The 22694-nt window shown below is 37.9% G+C and overlaps 1 protein-coding gene across 1 annotated transcript; it reads right to left on the bottom strand.

Annotated features, from left to right (window-relative positions):
* Positions 1-125: 125 nt before the first annotated feature.
* LOC100537401 (neuronal acetylcholine receptor subunit alpha-4) lies at positions 126-13680 on the bottom strand. The gene is made up of 7 exons (XM_021477333.2): positions 13635-13680; positions 13366-13508; positions 12973-13017; positions 10993-11032; positions 8534-8609; positions 4494-5676; positions 126-425 (listed from the first exon to the last, which is right to left on the bottom strand). Exons 1-7 carry the CDS (start codon positions 13678-13680, stop codon positions 300-302), a joined length of 1659 nt encoding a protein of 552 aa, XP_021333008.2. The 3' UTR covers positions 126-299.
* Between the last annotated feature and the right edge of the window lie 9014 nt (positions 13681-22694).

The following is a 22694-nucleotide window of genomic DNA, read 5'->3' as shown; positions in this document are numbered from 1 at the left end:
TCCTTCTTTAAGCCAAATGAATGAAAGAATGATGATGAAGAAAATAAATCAACTGAAGTTACTTTTTAGCCTATACTTAAATAGAAATGTACCTACTTAAATACTACAAAACACACAATAATATTATTATAAATATATTTAATACACATTTAGCTTCCACAAAACAGATTTAATCATCCATAAACCAAACACAACATCATTAACAAATGAACTTTAATATAATATAATATTTGATAATAACCTTTTGTTCTTTAACAATAGCTGTGGTTTTAATGACTCTGTCTTTATGGGGGTGATTATTAAATCATTCCAGCCCACCATGGAGGGATGAAGAGGCCTACAATACCCAGAATGCACACTAATACAAACATCCACAAGAAGAGGCGATCGATGACCATAGCCACATACTTCCACTCCTCTTTTACCTGCAATGAAAGAATAAAAATTAAATAATTAAAAAAAAAAAAATGTTGGATGTTTAAAAATGTTAATTAAAATTAATTATTATTGATATATTATTAAAATATATTATTGTTATTTGATAAATTAGGTTAATTAGGCAAGTTTTTACACAACAGTGGTTCTGTAATGTGCACACAGACTTTCATTTTCAGTCAGCCAGCCTCGGGGTTTCCGGTCAATTGTCATCCCATACAAAATCGCCACGTTTAAGATCTAATTTCATTAAAAAAAAAAAAAGAAAAGATATTCACTACCTGGCTGAGATACAAGTGGGTATCAGACCAAACAAGAAGCACTGCAATAAATTATCTGCGCCATGTCTTTAAAATCCAGATTTTCAATGCACATTTTTAATATTAAAACTTTAAATGGCGCACATGGCGGTTCATTCCGCTGTGGCGACCCCAGATTAATAAAGGGAATAAGCCGAAAAGAAAATGAATGAATAAATGGCACACAGATCAGGTTTTTATTTTTGTTTTAAAAAATGTTTCCCCTTTGCAGCTCGAAAACGTTTAGGTGAGAGTACATTTCTATCAGTACTGGATTACGGTGATATACTTTTTATCACACACCTCTGAATGTTTTTTAAAAAATTGGATATTGTTAATCATAGTGCCTCAAGATTTGTCACTGGTTCAAGTGCACGCACACATCACTGTAATTTATATAAACTAACAGAATGGTCCTCAATACAGTTAAGGAGAAAACAACATATTTTAGTTTTAATTTTTAAAGCTTTAGTTGGTAAATTACCACAGGATATATCTAATATGTTGGAGTACTGTTCAAATACTTACAATACTTACCAGATCTGCAGATATACTTTTACTTAAGATCTGCACTATCTAAGTATGCTCCAAATGTATGGAATGAGCTTCAACATATACTAACAACGCAATCCCACGGCAATTCGTAACTTTTTGATTTAGTGGCTAATTCGTATGAATTCGTTTGATCTAATTCGTACAATTTAGTACGATTTGCTCATCATCCAATGACGGTTGGGGTTAGAGGTGGTTAAGTGCCACACCTTCTTTTTAAATTCGTACATTTTTATACGACTGAACTCGTACGTCAAATTAGCCACTAAACTGGCAAAACCTAAACTACTTACGTTTCCTCATGAGATCAGATTTCACTACATATGAAATCCGTACCATCTATTGCTATATTTAAAAATATATTTTAAAAACTGTCAATTTAGAAGAGTGCACATGCTTTAACATGTTTGCACTATTTTGGTGTGTCTGTGTGTTTTGACATGTATTTTTTGTTTTGTTTTGTATTTTTTATTTTTTTGTTCTGTGCTGCCTATCTTGACCATAGCTAGAAGAGATCCCTGGTAGAAGAGATATTACATCTCAATGGGACATTCCTGGTAAAATAATAAAAAAACAAATAAATAGGGAAATTATTTTAATATTTTCAATGGAATTTAGTCTTTTTTACGCTTTAACAACCCAGGGCTCAACAATACGGACTGCCCGGTGGCCCGGGGCCAGCGTGAAAGATGCTCGGGACAGTAGACAGGATTGTTACTGGCCCCTATTGGCCAATAACAATGAGCATGTTATTTTTTTCCATAACCTGGGGCCTCATGTACGAAATCTTACTAAAACATTTTTTACATTTACAGCTTTGTGCGTACGCAGAAAAAAATTCAGATGTATGAAACACTGCCGAATCTCACGCATATTCTTTTGTACATCCGAATGAACGTGAAACTGAGCACAACATGCACGAGCACAAAACCCCTCCCCGCCTCCTCCCCCGTATGAATATGCTAATGACTATGCTAATGGAAAAACCCAACGAAAAAGCAACAGCAAAAGCAAGCAAAAAGAGAAACTTTGAACAGAATGTGAATTGGAGGTGCTGCTTTCGGAGGTAGACCGGAGAAAAGCGGTGTTATTTGCAAGTTTGTTTTCCGGAATTAACAACAAAAGAAAAAAAATATAGTGGGAGAGTTTAGCTGATGCGGTTAACACAGTTGGGTCTGAACATCGCACTGAGTGCATTAAAAAAAGATATAGTGTGGTTTATATCTGTAAACTGTTGCAGTACCCTTTGCAGTCTCAGTGGCGCACCTCGTAAGACGCACGCGATCATGTATTGACACATTCGAGCATAAACTCGGCTCGAATCCAGCGTCTGATGAACTCTTTCTTTTTTCCCCGCTACATATCAGATTTTGCCCACTATTTATCACGAGAAAGGCAAGTAGGAATCATTAATAAGTTTGTGCATCATATTTTATTTGCACATTTATTGAATGGAAATGTTTCTGATTCACGCATGCAAATTCATCTTCAGATGTGCGTGCGATAGATCGCTCAGATTACATTGGGAAAACAGGCGACCGCTGCAAATTGCGCTTTAATGTGTAGATGGTCAACTGTATGGTATGGAAACCTTACATACCTACTATATGAACCCGTCTCATACAGCTGCCATTGCAAGGCTCAGACACTTTGTAGAGAGGAATTTAACACAACTGCCTCTAGGAGTCGCCAATGGAAATAAAACAGACACGCACAAAAAATGTGCGTACGCCAGCCAGAAAGCTGCCGTGAAGCTGCGCACATTCCCACGTTCAGTTCATTGTTAGTAAATCCAAATGTGAGCGATTCTGAGCGTGAAACCTGGCGTACGCAAAGTTTTTGTGCGTACGCAGCGTTGATACATGAGGCCCCTGGTCACAACAAGTACAGCGAAAAGATGGAAACATGGCAGCAACATCAAACTATGAGGCTAAAAGAAAATTTCTGTTTCTAAAGTACTAGAAGCAGACAATTACATGTGTAAAAAATTAAGAAACTAGAGAAATAAAAATAAAAAGCTGTCAATGTCATTTTCTGTACTGCTCTTTCAATTGCATAACATCTTGAATTTTGCTCATTATACATTTATTAACCTTTTTAAAATGTTAAAATTCTAGATTAGTTCATTCATTTTCTTGTCTGGGGGTCGCCATAGCGGAAAAAACTGGCAACTTATCCAGCACGTTTTTTATGCAGCGGATGCCCTTCCAGCTGCAACCCATCTCTGGGAAACATCCATACACACACACTCATACACTATGGACAATTTAGCCTACCCAATTCACCCGTACCACATTTCTTTGGACAGTGGGGGAAATCATAGCACCCGGAGGAAACCCACGCGAACGCAGAGACAACATGCAAACTCCACACAGAAACGCTGAGGCTCGATCCAGCGACCTTCTTGCTGTGAAGTGACAGTAGTACTACCTAATGCGCCACTGCCTCGCCTAAATTCTAGATTCACCGACATAATTTTGCCACATTATTTAAAATATGTTGCTAAGAAATAGCTATTAACTTTTTTTTTTGGTGGGGACAGAGAAAATTTTGGCAGGGCAAGTGAAAATCTCAACCTCTGGCCCGATCGGCCCTGGAGAAAAAATCCTTAGCGTTGAACCCTGCAACTAAATGGATGCTGATGTCTATTTAAATGAATGTATTTTAATTACATTACAACATGTTGCTGTTAAAAGATGACTTATGATATTGAAAATAGTCACATAAAGCTTTCACCGGAAGTTCATCATTGGCTGAAAAACACTAGCTGTGCAAATAGCCCATTGAAAAACTACATTTAATAAAGTAGCTAATAATAATATTGAAGTAATTTTAACATTTTTTTTATCTAGAATTTTAACATTTTTTTTTATTGCCAAACTAAAAAAAAAAAAAAAAATTTATATATATATATATATATATATATATATATATATATATATATATATATATATATATATATATATATATATATATATATATATATATATATTCTCCAGAAGAAAAAAATCTTTGTAAAATATTTTCAATAAAAATATTTTTTTTTAAAAATCTCAATTACGTATTTTTAAACATTTAAAATACATTTTAGCATTTTAAATATTATTATCAGGACAAGGATGCCTTGGTGGGGGATATTTAGAGTAAATTAACCATTTAAACTTCTTTCTCTCAAACAAACCTACAAATCTCTCAAAAAATACGTACAGATAAATCAGCATGTTGAGCACGCAGATATTCAGCGATGTACTGCACTCCCTCAATAGCCAGACGCGTAGCGTGAGAAGGGTTTTCCCCAGTGCTGGTCATTACTTTACAGATGTTTGAGAACTTATCAGCATTAAACACAGCAGATGTCTGCTGCTCATGTTCATGCAGACTACAGTACTGCATGCTGCGAGAGCGAAAACGTGTGCTGCTGTTACACAGATTTACATCTCGCTCCCCACAATTTACCTGAACACTCTGTGATCGACCCTTATGAAGCTTCATTTTTGGACATGTAGAGTTATTGTACGCTTGAGATGGTGATTTAATTGAATGCATGTCTGCATTTAAGCATGAGGAATAGACCTTCATGCGAATGGACTCTTCCTTTATTTCTCTGTTTTTCCAATTAGAATCAACGCATCTCTTATTGCTCTTCTGAGCATCATCACACACCCCTTTAGCATCTTTCTGCCAAATTTGAGGTCTTTGGATGAAAATAAACCTCGGCATTACGTCCAGGAAGAACCTACGGACCCATTGGGGCATTGAGTGAGTGTCTGGAGACCTATGATGGACATTCAGCACAAAAACAGTGATTATTATGAAAAGTATGATGAAAATCATGATGAAAAGCAGGTATTCTGCAATCAGAGGAATCACCAATGAGGTCGGCGGGATGATTTCTGTGATCAGCAAGAGGAAGACTGTGAGTGAAAGCAGCACAGATATGCACATGGTGACTTCTTCTCCGCAATCAGACGGGAGGTAGAAAACCAATACAGTTAGACATAAAATAAGTAGACATGGGATGATGAGATTGATGGTGTAGAAGAGCGGCAGTCGTCTGATAATGAAGGAATAAGTGATGTCTGCATATTCCTCAGAGCAGCATTCGTATTTCTTCACATTATATGTGGCGACAGCGCTGGTTATGAGCCATTCTCCGCTCTCCCAGTAGTCCAGCTGGTCTACACTGTCTGCAATGCGGATCAGATCGATTTTGCTGCGGTCGTACGTCCAGGAGCCGAACTTTATGGTGCAGTTCTGCTGGTCGAAGGGGAGGAAGGTGACATCGATGCTGCAGGAGCTTTTATAGATGGCCGGAGGGATCCAGGTTACTCTTCCGTCATGTAAAAGGTGAGCTTTAGTCAGGTGCGTCACTGTGAAATCACCATCTGCACTGCAGAAACACAGTGTTGCTCTTTAGTCTTACTTCTGATTGTGTGAAATAACATTTTGAGGCAAATAAATTGTTTTATAAGTGTACAGAGCTTCTTAAAAGGTTCTTACATAATCAAATTTAAGTACATTTCAAGCACTTTTCAGATTCATCTTCAAAACTTTCTAGCACTTTACAAGTGTGGCAAGTTACACACTTACATAACTTCACATTATGTCAGATGCTATTTGATATATTCTACAGTATAGCCCTTTATTCAAAATCTAAGCACTTTCAAAACCTTGAAAACATTAAAGTATTTTTAATGATTTGCAGCACCCTGAATCAGTGGAGAAAGATGCTTCTCACACGATTGCCTCAACACAAAGCTATTGTTTTACAAAAAATTTAGATCAGATATATTGTATGGGCTCTATTTTGAAAACCATGCGCAGAGTGCAGAGCGCAGGGCGCAAACGCATTCAGGGTGTGTCAGATTCCACTTTTGCTAATATAAATATGGAAAAATCCGCTTTGAGCTGTGGTGCATGGTCTAAAAGGGTTGAGCTTATTTTCTTAATGAGTTATAGGTGTGTTTTGAGAATAAAACAATCAGAGTCTCATCTCCCATTCCCTTTAAGACCCAGCTGCGTCGCGCCATAAGCGCATTAGCTATTTACATGGTGGACTTTGTAAGTGGAAAAACTGAACACTTCACTAGCAAGAACACAGTTAAACAGAGCATCTGCAGGCGAGAATGAGAGATAAGTCTTCTCATTATCCTTTTTCACTTTCGCTCTCGTGGATAGGGAAACCTTGTATCCACAGACATCAATTAGCCTATAATTAATCAATTTTGTTTGTTAAGCGCAAAGATTCGTTTCAAAACTATTTCTAAATTCAGTTCTAATTTCCAGCAAACGAATAAATGAACAATAATAACAAAGTGTGCTCAAAAACCTGAGTTATATCCAAATACACATGCTGTGCCCCATATGGTCTAAAACCTGACAGGTGGGCAAATCTAAGCTTGCTTAAAAAAAAAAAAAAAAAAAAAAAAAAAAAAATATATATATATATATATAAAATAAATAATACTGCTAATAATGATAACATTATACAAAAGCAAATTGTTATGAATGAACTGAAAAAGCCTCCCGAGATGAAGAAGGCATGAAGGCAGTGGTGTTTATATTTATGTAGGCTAGAAAATAATATGTTTTGTAATATTTTAATCCTTTATATTTATATTCTATATCTATTCTTATTATATCCTATATATATCCTTAATATTTTAATTCTTTTTCATATGTAAAGATATTTGCGTATTGCTCTACATCTTGTGTGTATTAAGTAATGTGTAAGTGAGGCCAAAACTAACGCGCTCTGTGATGGACAATAGACCGGCTTTGTTCTGGTCTGTTGAAAACTCTATTATAGTTTATATAATGCACCTCAGAACGCCTTCCTTTTTAGGCCAGAACGCCTGTGAGCGCACATATGAGTGCAAATGCATTTGCTATTTAAACAGCGTGGCGCAAAACGTCAAATTGACTCCTGCGCCAAGCTGAAACTAGCAAACAACAATTGCGTCGCGCCTTGCGCCACATTGCGCCAGGTTTATGATAGCTGTTAGCTGTTCTATTTGGCTATTTTCCAATAGAGTAATCTAACACAGTGGTTCTCAAACTGTTTTCACCAAGTACCACCTCAGAAAAACATTGTCTCTTCAAGTACCACCATAATAACCAGCATTGAAATAAAGTAGCGTCGTTCGAAAAAGAGGCAGAATAATTGTCATTCATCAAAATTATTTTCCATACAAAATATGAAGCAGTCGGTTCTTGTCATGTGACTCGCGGTGCGGCATTCTGAAATGTTAAGATGTTTTCAGCTGGGGACAGCTGGAATACACAAGCGTGTCATGCTGCAGTACTCATTTTGCTAGCCTGTGGGTTAAATTTTGGCACTCAAGTGACCAAGATGTAACAATAGAATAAGGTCACTTTTCAAAATAAATGGTTAAATTATTCAGATTATAAATAAAACGGAATTAATGATTTTTTGTGCGGGCCGGTACCAATTGATCCATAGACTGGTGCTGGTCTGTGGCCCGAGGGTATAGGGGACTTCTGGTCTAGCACGGATCTCCACTGGAAGCACCACGCACCTCTTTCTCTAGTTCTATTGATTTTATGCAGCTGATGACGCGATGCACTAAAGTAAACATTTTAAACACATTGCTTTAACCGTAGGCTTTACAGAACAGCCAATGTTGATCACTACATTGGTGTTATCGTACACATCAACTGATCAAAGTTGTATTCATTTTTTCCTTCATTACTCAGTGATTCCTCCACGTACCACTAGAAGTAAGCCCGCGTACCACCAGTGATACACGTCCCACAGTTTGAGAACCACTGATTTAATATAAATGTTTATTTAATCATTGTAGAATCATAAACGCAGTCTGCTTTCAAATTAACCCCGCTCACAAGACTAAAGCACAGTTGAACATAATATACAAGAATGTGATTTATGATGCATAAATACAATATTTCAAAACAAGAATCTCATTTAATATGCAATTTCTGTCAAATCTTCAACCCACAGGATTTATGTTTAAAGACATCATACTGTATGGATACATAATAAGAAAAAGCAGCTGTGGCGCCCCCTGGCGGAGTCTGTGTCTCTGCACAGCTGTAACCAGAAGTTGTGGATTCAGTATTTTGAGGTTCTAAGTGGGCGCTTACCTCGTTTATTGGTTAAATCTACTCCTGTGTGTGTGTGAGTGTGTGTGTGTGTGTGAGTGTGTGTGTGTGTGTGTGTATGTGTGTGTGCGTTCACATTCTTGTAATGTCACATTTTTACATACTTGTTGTACAGCACGATATCAGGCTTCCAGATAAACTGCGCTGGGATCCTCATTGACGAAACATTCCCATTATCCTCTGGGCCCGGTTTTTCAAAAGGTTTAAAATTGATCTGGATTTAGTAATCCTGCTTTTGCGATCCGTGATCACGTAATCCAGCTTACTTTTTGAGCCAGTTTTTCAAAGCAACATCGGATTGGATCAATCTGATCTGGGGTCTGTTCTTCGTACCTCGCTTATATGATCTAAGATGATTTGGCAGATCCTGGATCTTTTAATCTTGATAACTGATCTCTGGCTAATTTGGTTCTTCAAACAAGTTCGCGAATCAGATTAGAATGTCTGGATAAACTGATCTGAGATCGCTGCGTGTGTTGTGAAGGACAGATCTATCGATCCTCGAAATCATGATCAGCAATGCCATGATTGGCTGACGGCACAGCAGCGTAATGACATCATCTGATTAATATTCAATTATCCATGTGAGCAAAATAACATCAAATGAGCAGTAAACGGCTTGTTAAATATGACGCGCAATAACTTTCCACCTTTGTTGTGAGCTGCAGGCTTTACATTTTCATGTGTCAAGTGTATTCATCATCTATTTCAATGCAAATCAATGTATTTAGTTCTATATTTAGATAAGATTTTCTTTATAATAGTAGCCGTTTTTTAATCGGTGTAAAGAATAACTGGTTGTTTCCAAAAGCATTTTCATATTGGTAAAGGTGTCTGCATCTTTTGTGAAGCATCAAATCACTGTCATATTAACTATCAAAACATGTTTATGACTGCATTAATGTATTATTGCTTTAAAAAAAGTCACATATTGTGCATTTTATACACAATTTGTACTAAAGCGATCTAAAAAGTTCATATCAATAAGTTTTCTCTTTGCACCACCCGGTGGCAGTCTTTGTAGTTTCATTTCGAGGGTGCAGATTGCATACGTTTTATTAATATGTATAACTTTATTTATTTTATTAATGACTATAACTTTATATATATATAGTTAAAAATATGTACCATTTTCCCAAGTGTATATAACTACTACTGTAATAAAATATCAGAATTCGGTACATACCTTCTGTATTATCTTTGCTTGAACTGAGCCGTTCTAATCCTGTTTATATGAATTGAACCTGCTCCCGATCAGCTTTAAGCTAGCAGAACTGTTGCTATGACAACAACTCTCGGATCAGCTTTGAAGAACGAAAAGATCCCGGATCATGTCAAATCGTCTATATCCAAATCCAGCTAACTGAGTAATCCACGTACGAAGAACAGACCCCTGGATAGGAACTTTTCAGGATCACTAAATCTGGATAACCAGTGCTCAAACAGGAGAGGACATCACAATGTAGAACTATAGATATGTAAAGAGTAGAATAGCCAGCGTGGGGTCAATATAACTTTATTTCTATTTGAAATGAAAACTAAGAAAATTGAATAATTATTAAAATAATAATAAATAATAAAAACAAGAAAAACATTCTCCTCAAAAACCCCATTCTCTTTAAGCAGTCCGCTCATTTGAGACCTACAACACTGTACATTGAGGATATTTATAATAAGTTTCAAATTTAGATGTAAATAAAAAAAGACTTAATGTCAAAAACTCCACAATAATCTCAATAAACTCAATGACTTCCTCATCTGATGTGGAGAGAGCAGCTTGACTGAGCGCAGACTTTAGGAGGCAGATCTCAAGTCATTGGCCTTGGTTTGCTGCAGTTTGGTTAGAGTCAGTTGTTCCTCTGCCAGATGAAGCTGTGCTTCTGCCCTTTCAGTCTCTTTTTGCAATTGTTGAAAGAGATTTCAAAAATCAGTCATTGCCATTTTTGCATTTTTTTATTATTATTCTGTAATCATTGCATGCATCACTAATAAATATTCTAAAAAGAAAAATATTTTTCATTGTGATGAATATATATATATATATATATATATCAATTAGTGACAGAATAAAATTGATTGTTTTTGGTCAGTTTTGACAGCTGTTTGGGGGATTATTTTATGAGGCCAAACTCTTTCTACTTTGCTGTAGGCCTATACTGAAAGGCTGAATACGTTAAAGCCTATACTCACTATAGCCTGACGGATGAACAAATAAAATGAAAACCTTATGAATAAATAGTATATCTCGTAAGATACTGTATGATCCATAGATATTAGTATTTAATATTTTTTTAAAGTTTTCATTACATTTTGGGCATGAAATCCACGCTAAATCCACCCTTCTGATAAGATCAGTTTAATCTAGGTTTTTTGGATCAACGTGATCCAAATCCTACAAAAAAGGTCTGAAAAACCCAAATCAAAGGTTTGATCCGGATAAAAACCAAAATTGGATTACGTGATCTAATCCGATTATGTAATCCATTTTTTCTTTTGAAAAACCCATTTTCAAGATTAGATCCAATCCCTTATCCAAAATCCTAGTGGATTTCTTTTGAAAAACCGGGCCCTGGTGTCCAGCGGAGGCGGTAATCAAGCCATTCCTGATCAGAGAAAACAATCAAAAAACATTCACAAAAAAAAAACTATAGTAATTTATACCCTTTTTTGTACCATACTATGGTGTATTGTACTATAGGGTATATATTTACAACAGTTTATTACTGAATGCTTCAGCATACTGTTATATTAAATGTTGAACTGATAAATTATGATATTCATTCATTCATTCATTTTCTACAGTTTTTCCGGGGCTGGGTCGCGGGGGCAGCAGTCTTAGGAGAAAACCCCAGACTTCCCTCTCCCCAGACACTTCCTACAGCTCCTCTGAGGGATCCTGAGGCGTTTCCAGGCCAGCCGAGAGACATAGTCCCTCCAGGGTGTCCTGGGTTTTCCTCAAGACCTCCTCCCAGTGGAACATGCCTGGAACACCTCCCTAGGTAGGCGTAATGGAGTCATCCGAAACAGATGCCTGAGCCACCTCAGCTGACTTCTCTCGATGTGGAGGAGCAGTGGCTCTACTCCGAGCTCCTCCCGGGTGTCAGAGCTCCTCACCCTGTCTATAAAAGTGCGCCCTGTGAGCATACGAAGGATACTCATTTCGGCCGCTTGTATCTGAGATCTTGTCCTTTTGGTCTTGACCCAAAGCTCATGACCATAGGTGAGAGCAGGAACTTAGATTAACTAGTAAATCAAAAGCTTTGCCTTTCAAGCTCCTTCATTACCACAATGAACCGGTACATCGACCGCATTACTGCTGCCGCTGCACCAATCCGCCGGTCAATCTCACGCTCCATCCTTCCCTCACTCATGAACAAAACCCTGAGATACTTGAACTTCTCCACTTGGGGTAAGAACTTTCCTCCAACCTGGAGATGGCAAGCCATCTTTTTCCGTTGGAGCACCATATTTTACTATAGTATAGTTGAAAAAACACTACAGAATTTGCTATAAATTACCATAGTATTTTTTCTTCATGCATGTAGTTTAATTTAACCAGTTAAACTCTGCTGCTATTTGGGGATTTCCGCCTGGATTTTGCCTATACCCAAAGTTAAAAGCTTCCCAAATCCACATGCAGAGGTGTAAATGCAAAAAATTGGTATCATTTTAAAGAAACCCCTTTGATTTTTCATAAAACACTATTGAAAGTGTTTAAAATATCAGTATATGTAGTCTGTGTTATAATAAACACCTAAAAAAAAGAGGCGCTTTTTGTATTTTTTTATAAACTCAAATTTGAAAGTGCACCTTTTAGGTTCTGTGTGGTCTAGCGTGCTGTAATTAATGTTGGTGGTTACTGCACATGTCTGTAATCATAGGAAAAGTCTCCACCATAATCTATGCAAAAGTTATTGTATTCCAACTGATGAGAGGTGCTGTACAAGCCACAGGGAGCGATCATTTTCATATTTCACTATTCTTTTGTTTGATCAAACATAATTCACTGTGTTTGGACCACATCAGACATATGAAAGGATTACTTATGCACATCACCTCAAAAACAGAGGAGAAATGGCCCTGAAGCGCACAGCATAAGGTAAGAGATGACAGCTGTCTGTGCTATCTGGGGCTGCTTATTGATCATAAATGTATTGTTTTCACTTCTGCGCCACGGAAACACCACAATTCATTCAACAACAGTTTGATTTGTGAATATAATTCAGTAAAAAGAATGCTAGAACTGTATGAGCACCGGCAAGAGCTTTCATTTGAGCTATAACTTGTACATGTGTCATATGAAAAATATGAAAATGAACCAATGTAAAATACCTAGCTCGGCTATCCAAAATACTGTGTATTTAAGTGTAAATAACTTTTATACAGTAGAATAAAAACCAAAGTGATGCATATGTGCATAAAATATCGATTCTACACTTTCTAACGACACCACTTACGGGGGCCTGGTGCAACGCTAGCCCTATAAATCTGAAAGCGAAAGTCGATGACGTCACGGACCGGGTCCGCAGAGTTTAACACTCACCTGCTTCACCCACACATTAGTGGTCATCATTTGATTTTTCTCATCCTGGTGAAGATATAAGATAGAGTTTTATAGTTTATCACAATAACGGTTGGTTTGGTAATCTGTTAAACATGCTGTACCATTAGTCTACCTTTGTCTAACGTTTTGAAAATTCTCAAAAACATACTTAAAGCTATGCAACAAAATACACGTATATCAGATTTGCAAAAATGTAGACAGCGCCCTCTACTGGATTTGTCATCTGAAACGTGTCATGCAACACACCCCAAGTAGCGTCTTTAATGTTCTGCAATAATGCAGGCTCAGGCATTTATTTACACTGAGCCTAGGCTGTAATAAATGATGGTGTTGGGATTTGCAATCTCTTCAGAAGGTGTTTGCGGATTATACCACGTCGATGAGCTGAGCGATGGACAGACCGAAGTGAACGTGAACCACATCAGAGACACTGTGAACCGGACGGGTCAGTTTACTGTATGCTGAGAGCAGAGAGTTCAGCAGACGCTCTTCAGCCTGGACTTCATCACAGCACACTAAACACACACACACACACAGGTTTGTTTCACTATCTTAATGAGGACATTATATACTGTAGACTTCCATTGTCCAGGTTAATGATACTGTCTATAGCCTGCATTGGCATTCCTGCTGTGTTTTACCTTGAGCCGGATAAAGAAGCAGCAGAAGATGAAGACAGAAAAACATGATGAAGATGGCGTCCTGGATCTGTTTATCACTGTTGTTTTGGTCCTGAAAACTTTCAAAAGCACCTTTTCTTCACTCCAGTTTCTCCATCGATGGCTGAAATGTTCGTAAATCCATCAAAACAATGAAAAAGCAAAGTGTTTACGGTTTCAGCGACAAGCTCAGATGCACAACATTGCAATGTCTAAAGGAGAATAATCACTGTCTGTCAAAAGAAAGCCTCTCTATTGTGAGCTCAAACACACACACACACACACACACACACACACATACACACACACTTTCCCTGGAGCACTGCTTTTCTTATTGACACACTCAGCATCCGTTCAGTGCATCTCTGTCTCCTTCTGGCAGCACTCGACTCTATTAAGACAGTCACTTCAGGTCATCTGCATTCAGAGTCTCCATCAATGTCACGCTCAGCATTCACCACGCTTTAAAACACTCTGTTACTCTTACATACTGGTAAAGTCAGAATTATTCGCCCTCCTGTGAGTTTCTCTTTCAAATATTTCCCAAACGATGCTGAACAGATTGAGGAAATTTTCAGAGTGTTTCCTATAATATTTTTTCTTATTTAGTATTTCTTTTATTTCGGCTAAAATAAAAGCAGTTTTTAATATTTTAAGGCCATTTTAGGTCAATCTATTTAGCCCCCTTAAGCAATATTTATGTTGAATTGTCTCCGGCGAGGCAGTGGCGCAGTAGGTAGTGCTGTCGCCTCACAGCAAGAAGGTCGCTGGGTCGCTGGTTCGAACCTCGGCTCAGTTGGCGTTTCTGTGTGGAGTTTGCATGTTCTCCCTGCCTTCGTGTGGGTTTGCTCTGGTTTCCCCCACAGTCCAAAGATATGCGGTACAGGTGAATTGGGTAGGCTACATTGTCCATAGTGTATGTATGTGTGTGTAGATGTTTCCCAGAGATGGGTTGCGGCTGGAAGGGTTTCCGCTGTGTAAAAACTTTCTGGATGAGTTGGCGGTTCATTCTGCTGTGGTGACCCAGGATTAATAAAGGGACTAAGCTGACAAGAAAATGAACGAATGTCTCCAGAACACCACTGTTATACAATGACTTGCTTAATTACTCTAACTTTAACCTATTTAAGTGTTTAAATGTCACTTTAAGCTGAATACTAGTGTCTTGAAGAATATCTAGCCTAATATTATGCACAAAAATATGGTATAAGAGTTATTAAAACTATTTTGTTTAGAAATGTGTTGAAAAAAATCTTCTTTTTGTTAAACAGGGTGGGGAGGGGGGTAATAATTCAAGAGGACTAATAAATCAGACTTCAAGTGTATATGCGGTCATGGTTAATGTGGTTTTGCTACACGTGTGCACATTAATGGAAGACTTATGGTGATTGTTTACACTTCGAAAGCTGCTGCATTACATACAGTTGAAACCGGAAGTTGACATACACAGTATAAAAAGGCACATAACCATTTAAAAAAAGTCAGATATAATTAATGTGACTAAACTTTTTCACGTTTAGGTAAGTTAGGATTATCAATGTGTTTCTGTTGTGCTTAATAGCAGAATAATGAGAGAGATATGTGTTGAGAAATTGTTATAACTCTTCTTGAAGGTCAAGTTTACACACAATAAGATTATTCTGCCTCTGGAAAAGCTCAGATGATGATGTCAAGGTTTTGGAAGTTTCTGATTGGCTAATTGACAACATTTGAGTTAATGTGAGGCACAACTGTAGAATAGTGTTGAAGGAAAAGCTCAAACACACTGCTTCCTTGTGTGACAACATGAGAAAATCAACAGGCCAGAATCAACAACAAAGCCAGATTACCATTAGCTGAATTACACTGGGGAGAGACTCATGTTTGGAGACATGTCCTGTGCTCTGATGGAGCTAAGATTGAACTGTTTGGCCATAATGAGCAGTGTCACATCTGGAGGACAAAGGGGAAAGCGCACAAGCCTAGCAACACCATCCCAACTGTGCAGTATGGGGGCGGCAGCATCATGTTGTGGGGCTGTTTTGCTGCAGGAGGGACTGGTCCACTTCACAGCATAGATGGCATCATGAAGACAGAACATTATGGAGAAATACTGAAGCAACATCTCAAGACATCAGCCAGGAAATTACAACTTGGCCACAAATGGATCTTCCAAACACACCATGAGCCTAAACACACTGCCAAATGAGTTCAAATGTGCTTTAAGCACAACAGAGTGAATGTTTTGGAGTGGCCATCACAAAGCCCTGATCTCAATCCTATAGAAAATGCTTGGGCACAGTTGAAAAAGCTGTTTTGTAAGACATTGGTTGATATAAAATAAGAAAGGACAGTACTAGCTGAACATTATGATATACAAAGTTTATTATACATGTGCCCATGAGCTCATGGATTTGAGTGAGTACACGACGGATATGCTACATAATAATCAAAAGCTATATATAGGATGGCATTCAGCGGTTCAAAACATGCCGGCAAGCGTTTACTTTTCTTGAAGAAAAATAAAAGACAACAGTGCTCATCATTTGTGGAAACAGCAATAGTGGATTTAATCCGAGAGACCGTCGAGTAAACATGTAAGATGGCATTAATAGGTTGGCTAAAGCATGATATCAGCATCTCTGTGAATGTGAATTGTTTACTAAACACAGACGAGAGAAAGTCAAAGAGACAGATCACACCAAAAATTCAAGATTCTGTCATTAATTACTCACCTTCATGTTGTTGTAATTCATTTTTAGGCTCAAATGAAGTTATTTTTGATTAAATCCGAGAGTGTCTTGTTAAGTTTTGAATGTTTTGTATAGACCCTTGCTGTCTATGGAGAGTCAAAAGCTCTGGGATGTCATCAGAATTATCTTCTGTATCATCTATTTCTGTTTGAAAATGAACGATGGACTTATGGGTTTGGAACGACATGAGGGTAAGAAGTTAATGACTTAATTTTTATTTTTTTGGTGTGGCTTTAAAGCTTTGCAGATGTGTGATGTGTGCGGGCCGTGTAGAAAACTTCCCATTACCTGAATTCATGCATTCATCAACAACATCATTTCTGTGAAGCGCCAAGCCAAGATCTCATTCTCAAACAAACTAAACTAAACGTTTGGTCCACAATTAATTCATATGGGATCCGTTATTGGAGTAAAAATCAAACAATCAATGTTGAAAAGACCATCAAGTTTACGCTGGTTAGTGCTGGTCAGGCTTGAATGGTCATTCTGGTGCTATATGATTCTTGCTGGTTAACCTACGGTAATTAAAATCAGAGTGGTTTAGAATTTATGGTAACACTTTACATTTAGGTCACATAAGTTAACACTAGTTAGATAGATATCAATCGGGCAATAGATATAAATCAATCGGGCAATAAATTGACTCGGATTTCTTTCCAGTTAAAGTCGTTGAATTCTCATGCATAACAATAAACTCTGGTCAAAAAACTGTGTTGCTCCGTCTTTCTTTCTTTCATTTTCCTATATCGTAACTTAAAACAGTTTAATAATGGCAAAGCAAACCATCACGAAGGAATAAACGTATTAAACGTATTAACATGTGTAAACTGTCCATGAATTTAAGCACGATTAATAACTGTAAATTGTATTAAATGGAATTATGGCTCTTAGATCATGCAAAAATACAAATTCTCTCGTAATTTATTCACCCTTCGATTGACAAAACGTTTTACTCTTTTGTTAAACACAAAGGAAGATATTCTTAAAGTTGGAAACCAGGACCCATCGACTTCACTAGTATTCATTTTCCTGATATGGAAGTCAATGGCTACAAAATCAACTCTCAAAATTCTTCAAAATATCTTATCTTATGTGTTAAACAGAAAAAAAAATTATTCATGTTTGGAAGCTTGAGTAAATACTGAGTAAATGTAATTTTTTTGATGAAATATCCCTTTAATAGTGTGCAATACTTTTTTGGCAGTATTTCATAAAGTTTTATAGTCATATTGTTTATACAGATATGCTTTTTTGTTGTCAAGTTCATATATATATATATATATATATATATATATATATATATATATATATATATATATATATATATATATATATATATATATACATACATATTAGGGATGTAACGGTATCAGATCTTCATGGTACGATAATATCTCAGTATGAATGGCACGGTACGGTATTTACTGAATAATTTACAGGAAAAACAAAAACTAAACTACCTCCCGTTCGCTTCATTCGCCTAGTAGAAAGCATATAATTAAAGGTTAACATGGCATTTGTATTGGTTTTAATAGAAACTGTAAAAACCCAGCAGGCACAAGATGTCTACCTGACGTCAGACTGACGTTCCCTAATGTTGTGAGGACGTTGAATTTTGTTTGGAAATGAAAATCGGGTTGACATCAGAACCTAACGTCAGACTGATGTCAATGTTCAACCTAAAATCAATCAAATCTCAACATCTAATGATGTTACAGCTTGACGTTGTGTGGACGTTACCACTATGACATCTATCAGACGTTGTATTTTGGTTACTATATCTGACGAATAAATGTCAGTATTTGTCGCCAATATGGTGTCGGCTCGACGTTGGATTTTGGTCACTTTCCAACACAACCTAAAATCAACCAGAAATCCACGTCATTATTGGACCTCAAAAAAATGTTGTCCTTAGACGCTGGCTAGACAGTGAATTTTGGTCACTTGACGTCACGACCTAAATCTAACCTTACTGTCTTTTGATATTGTGTGCCGGCTGGGAATTATTTTGGCTTTCTACTGATAATTTGCTGCTTTTATTGGTGGGGTTGGGTGTTAAAACCAGTAAATACTGATGGATTATGTCTAAAAAATATCATGGTTTGGTTTTTAATAGTTAAAAGTTGATGGTTTATCATTTTTGGTGGTATTTTCAGTGGAAACCAATTAAATAAATGCCTTTTTTAGATTATTTTGAGTCCACATCATGATACCTTTTAGATTAGTTTGCATTTAAATATATCAAATAAACATCTTAGTGTTCATCTTACTGCACTTTATCTATTATATCTATAGAGTGCTTAAATAATGCATCATCAGGGCCTTATTGGACTGAAGAATGTAAACAATGCCACAAAACTCGGATAGTTTCCTGATTATTGCTGCTCAAAATGTTTTCGCTCCAATGTTACCTAATTCTTTCTTTGTAGCTCACTGGGGTCAAGATCTGTAACTATTTAAAGCTGGGTAGATGTAAATCCCCAAAAGTGTGTGCTGCAGGATAAACTTATTAATCATTATCATATTACTGTATGCCATTTATTTTCATTTGGGCTGTACTAATGGGTCAGACAGTAGACTGCCAGATGTTATAACAAATCAAGCAGAAAATAGAGAAAAACTAGTATAATATAGTTCACTAATGTTGACAAATACAACCTTACTGTAAAGTGTTACCAGATTCATTTGAGTCTTGTGGAAAGTCATCCTTATCTCAAACCTGTCTCGCGCTTCAGAATCTGCTTGTGTGCTTGTGTAGATCTATAAATGTGTGAGTCTGTACAGAGAAAACAAAACGACAGCGTTTAGAAATACATTCACAAGCATCTCAGAAACAAAATGACTTTGAGTAAACGTACAGTATACACTGAACAAGAACACAACCGACAGCGTTATAAAAGATACCAAAGGCAAGTTTAGCGAAAGACAGAATATTCTTTGGAAAAACAAAGTGAAATCAAGCAAGGCAGCTGTGACGATATTCAACTCAAATCAGCGATGCAGACTGACTGGATTAAATGCGCAGAAATCAGCTCACTCTCACAAACAAGCTCTGTGGAGAAATGACACCCGCTTCCAATGCTATCACTTGATTGAATTGGCGTTATCAGCTGATAGACATGGACCAGTATGGGCCTACTGGTAGGCTCAGAAGGCTTGTATAATCCATCCACATGGTTAATCCAACACAAGCTCATTCTGAAAACGTAGTCCCAAGGACGTTTCTGGAGACAGTGGAATACGTCCCGGCAAGTACGTACGGCCGCGTTTATTTTTTTCAAGCGAACGCTAAGGGGTGGTGTGACGATGTTCCCTATCGCGATTGCCAGCCGGCCGACTGCTTACCTCCTTGTGGAGGGCTTCCCCGCTGCAACCCGTCTGTCCACTCAGCTCACCATGTACGTCGGCAGGCTCGAGATGCAGAGAGGAGTCGACCACGGTGATCGGTTTCGAGTCCGGGGAACAGCGGTTCCAGCAATCAGGTAAGACAAAAACAGAATCCCAAAAATTAAGTGAACGAGTTTCGTAACGCGAGAACGCGGTTAAATCCGAAAATGCGGTAGAATAAAAAAAAATCAGGGCTTTTATTTTTTTGGACGGCTTTTGTAAACTGTTGCTCGGGTTTAGGGAAGCGAGCGGGCGGACGGGTCGATCGGTAAAATTGGTTGGGTTCAGGTAAGAAGGAGGGCGGGCCGGTCGCGCAGTCAATCATCCGGTCAGTCAGATAGCGGCCTCCGGTGGGTTCACGCGAGATCAGCGCGGGCGCAAACCGCACTCACGAGAGGCGTCTGAGATGCGAAAAAGCGCACAACAGCGGCCTCTAGTGGATTCGCAAAAACAAAAACCGTTCCCGTACGTACCCGCCAGGACGTATTCCACGGTCTCCAGAAATGTCTGCGGGACTACGTTTCCACAATGAGCCCGGGTTGGGTTAATCAGCTATAGTAATAGAGAAGACTCCAGATCTAGATCTGTTTTTACAATACTGTGCTGGTTGGGTTTAGGGTTGGAGTAGGGGTAGACGTTAATAAATTTAATAAATGATATAAATAATTCCTGTTAACTTCAGGCCGCAGCCGTATGTGATCTATAGCTGATTAACCATGTGGATGGATGATAATAGCCTTCTGAGCCTACCTGTAGGCGCAGAAGGCCCCTACTGTCCCATATCTATCAGCTGATAACGCTCATTCAATCGAGAGATAACATTCGAATCGGCTGGAAATGAAGTGTATGGTGATTTACCACACTGTTTCAACTGTACATTAGGTAAACGATTGTGTGTTGTTTGAATCCGTCAATAAATTCTGCTGCTTTTACTGAATTTTAGGCATTTTCCATTCAAGTGACGAAGATAAGGGGCCTCATGTATCAACACTGCGTACGCACAAAAACTTTTCGCACGCCAGATTTCAAGCTCACGTTTGGATTTACTAACGATGAAATGAACGTGGGAATGTGCGCAGCTCCACGCCAACTTCATGCCTGGCGTATGTGCATTTCTTGTGTGTTTCTTTTATTTCCATTGGCGACTCCTTGAGGCAGTTATGTTAAATTGCACACTACATCTTTGAGCCGTGCAATGGCAGCTGTATGGGACAGGTTCATCCGCATGTCTAGCAGGTATATAAGGTTTCCATACCATGTAGTTGACCAGCCAAACATTAAAGCGCAATTTGCAGCGATCGCCGGTTTTCCCAATGTAATCTGAGCCATCGACTGCACACACATTGCTATGAAGGCGCCAGCAGAAGACGAATTTGCATACGTGAATCACAAACATTTCCATTCTCTAAATGTGCTAATAATATATGATGCACAGATTTATTAATGATTCCTTGTCTTCCTCGTGATGAAGAGTAGGCACAAATCTGATATGTATCGAGAGGAAAAAAAGAAGAACATCTTCATCAGACGCTGGATTCGAACCGAGTCCATGCCCGAATGTGTTAAAACATGTTAACGTGTGTTTTACGAGCTGCGCCACTCATGCTGTTGAAGACACAACAAAATTTTTACACCTTTACATTGCACTATTTCTGTTTTAATCCACTCAGTGCGATTTTTGTTATCCGTGTCAGCTAAACTCTCCCCACTCTATTTTTTTCTTTTGTTATTAATTCCTGAGGACAAACTTGCAAATAACACCGTTTTTCTCTGGTCTACCTCCGAAAGCAGCACCTCTAATTCACATTCTGTTCAAAGTTTCTCTTCTTGCTTGCTTTTGCCGTTGCTTTTTCGTTGGGTTTTGCCAAAGTATAGTAATTAGCATATTCATACGGGGGAGGAGTCAGGGAGGGGTTTTGCGCTCATGCACGTGCGCTCAGTTTCACCCTAATTTGAATGTACAAAGAGAATATGCGTGGGATTCGGCGTACGCAGTGTTTCATACATCTGAATTTTTTACTGCATACGCACATTTACAGCTTTGTTCGTATGCAATGTTTTAGTATGATTTCGCACATGAGGCCCCTGATCCTTAGGTTACAATACAACGTAATTTACTAGCAAGTGTGATGTGAAGATTGTGGGTTTGATTCCAAATAAATGCATGAACCATACAGGTCCCACTTTATATTAAGTGCCCTTAATTAATATGTACTTACACAGGAACTAATAGTTTGTTACAATGTACTTATTGTGTAAATACATGTATTTATTGTGTATTTATGCATGATTTAATACCTGTATGTAATTACATCTGTAACTAACTTCTGTAATTACATTTGTAAATACACTGTTGACCATTCCCTACACCTTAACCCACTCTTAAACCTACCCACACCACCAAACCTGTGCATAACCCAACCCCTATCCCAACTCAAGAGCACCACAAGTGTTCTTGTGACACAGTAAGTACATTGCATTTATTTTTTGATGCAACTACATAGTAGTTAAGGACACTTAATATAAAGTGGGACCTGTATATTTATAGTTTAAAAAAAAACTGATTCAATTAAGTGGTGTAAAAAGTGTAAGCACTAACCCCGGTCTCCTCAATGTATCCAGCACAAGCAGCAGATTAAATAATCAGCATTAAAGGGAGTGTTTGAGGAAAGACTGTGAACACAAGCAATGTGGAAGACGGATGATATAAACTAACTGTAATCCTCTTTGGAGACGGGCAGTCTTCCTGTGTGAAGTGCTCACTCCTACACAAAATATCCACTCAACTCGCGATACAAGCGCTTTTGTTCGTTACGGTTTCAAGCAATGAAATTAACAATAAAAGGCAACAGAGCGTTAATGACATCAGAACAAGGCGAAACGACATGATGCATTTCCCATGTGCTCTCAGTCAATTAGTGCA

Source organism: Danio rerio, chromosome 6 (assembly GCF_049306965.1).
Source record: "Danio rerio strain Tuebingen ecotype United States chromosome 6, GRCz12tu, whole genome shotgun sequence".
Lineage (NCBI taxonomy): Eukaryota > Metazoa > Chordata > Actinopteri > Cypriniformes > Danionidae > Danio > Danio rerio.
The sequence above is the reverse complement of the archived record's forward strand: the minus strand, read 5'-3'. Positions and strand labels throughout refer to the sequence as shown.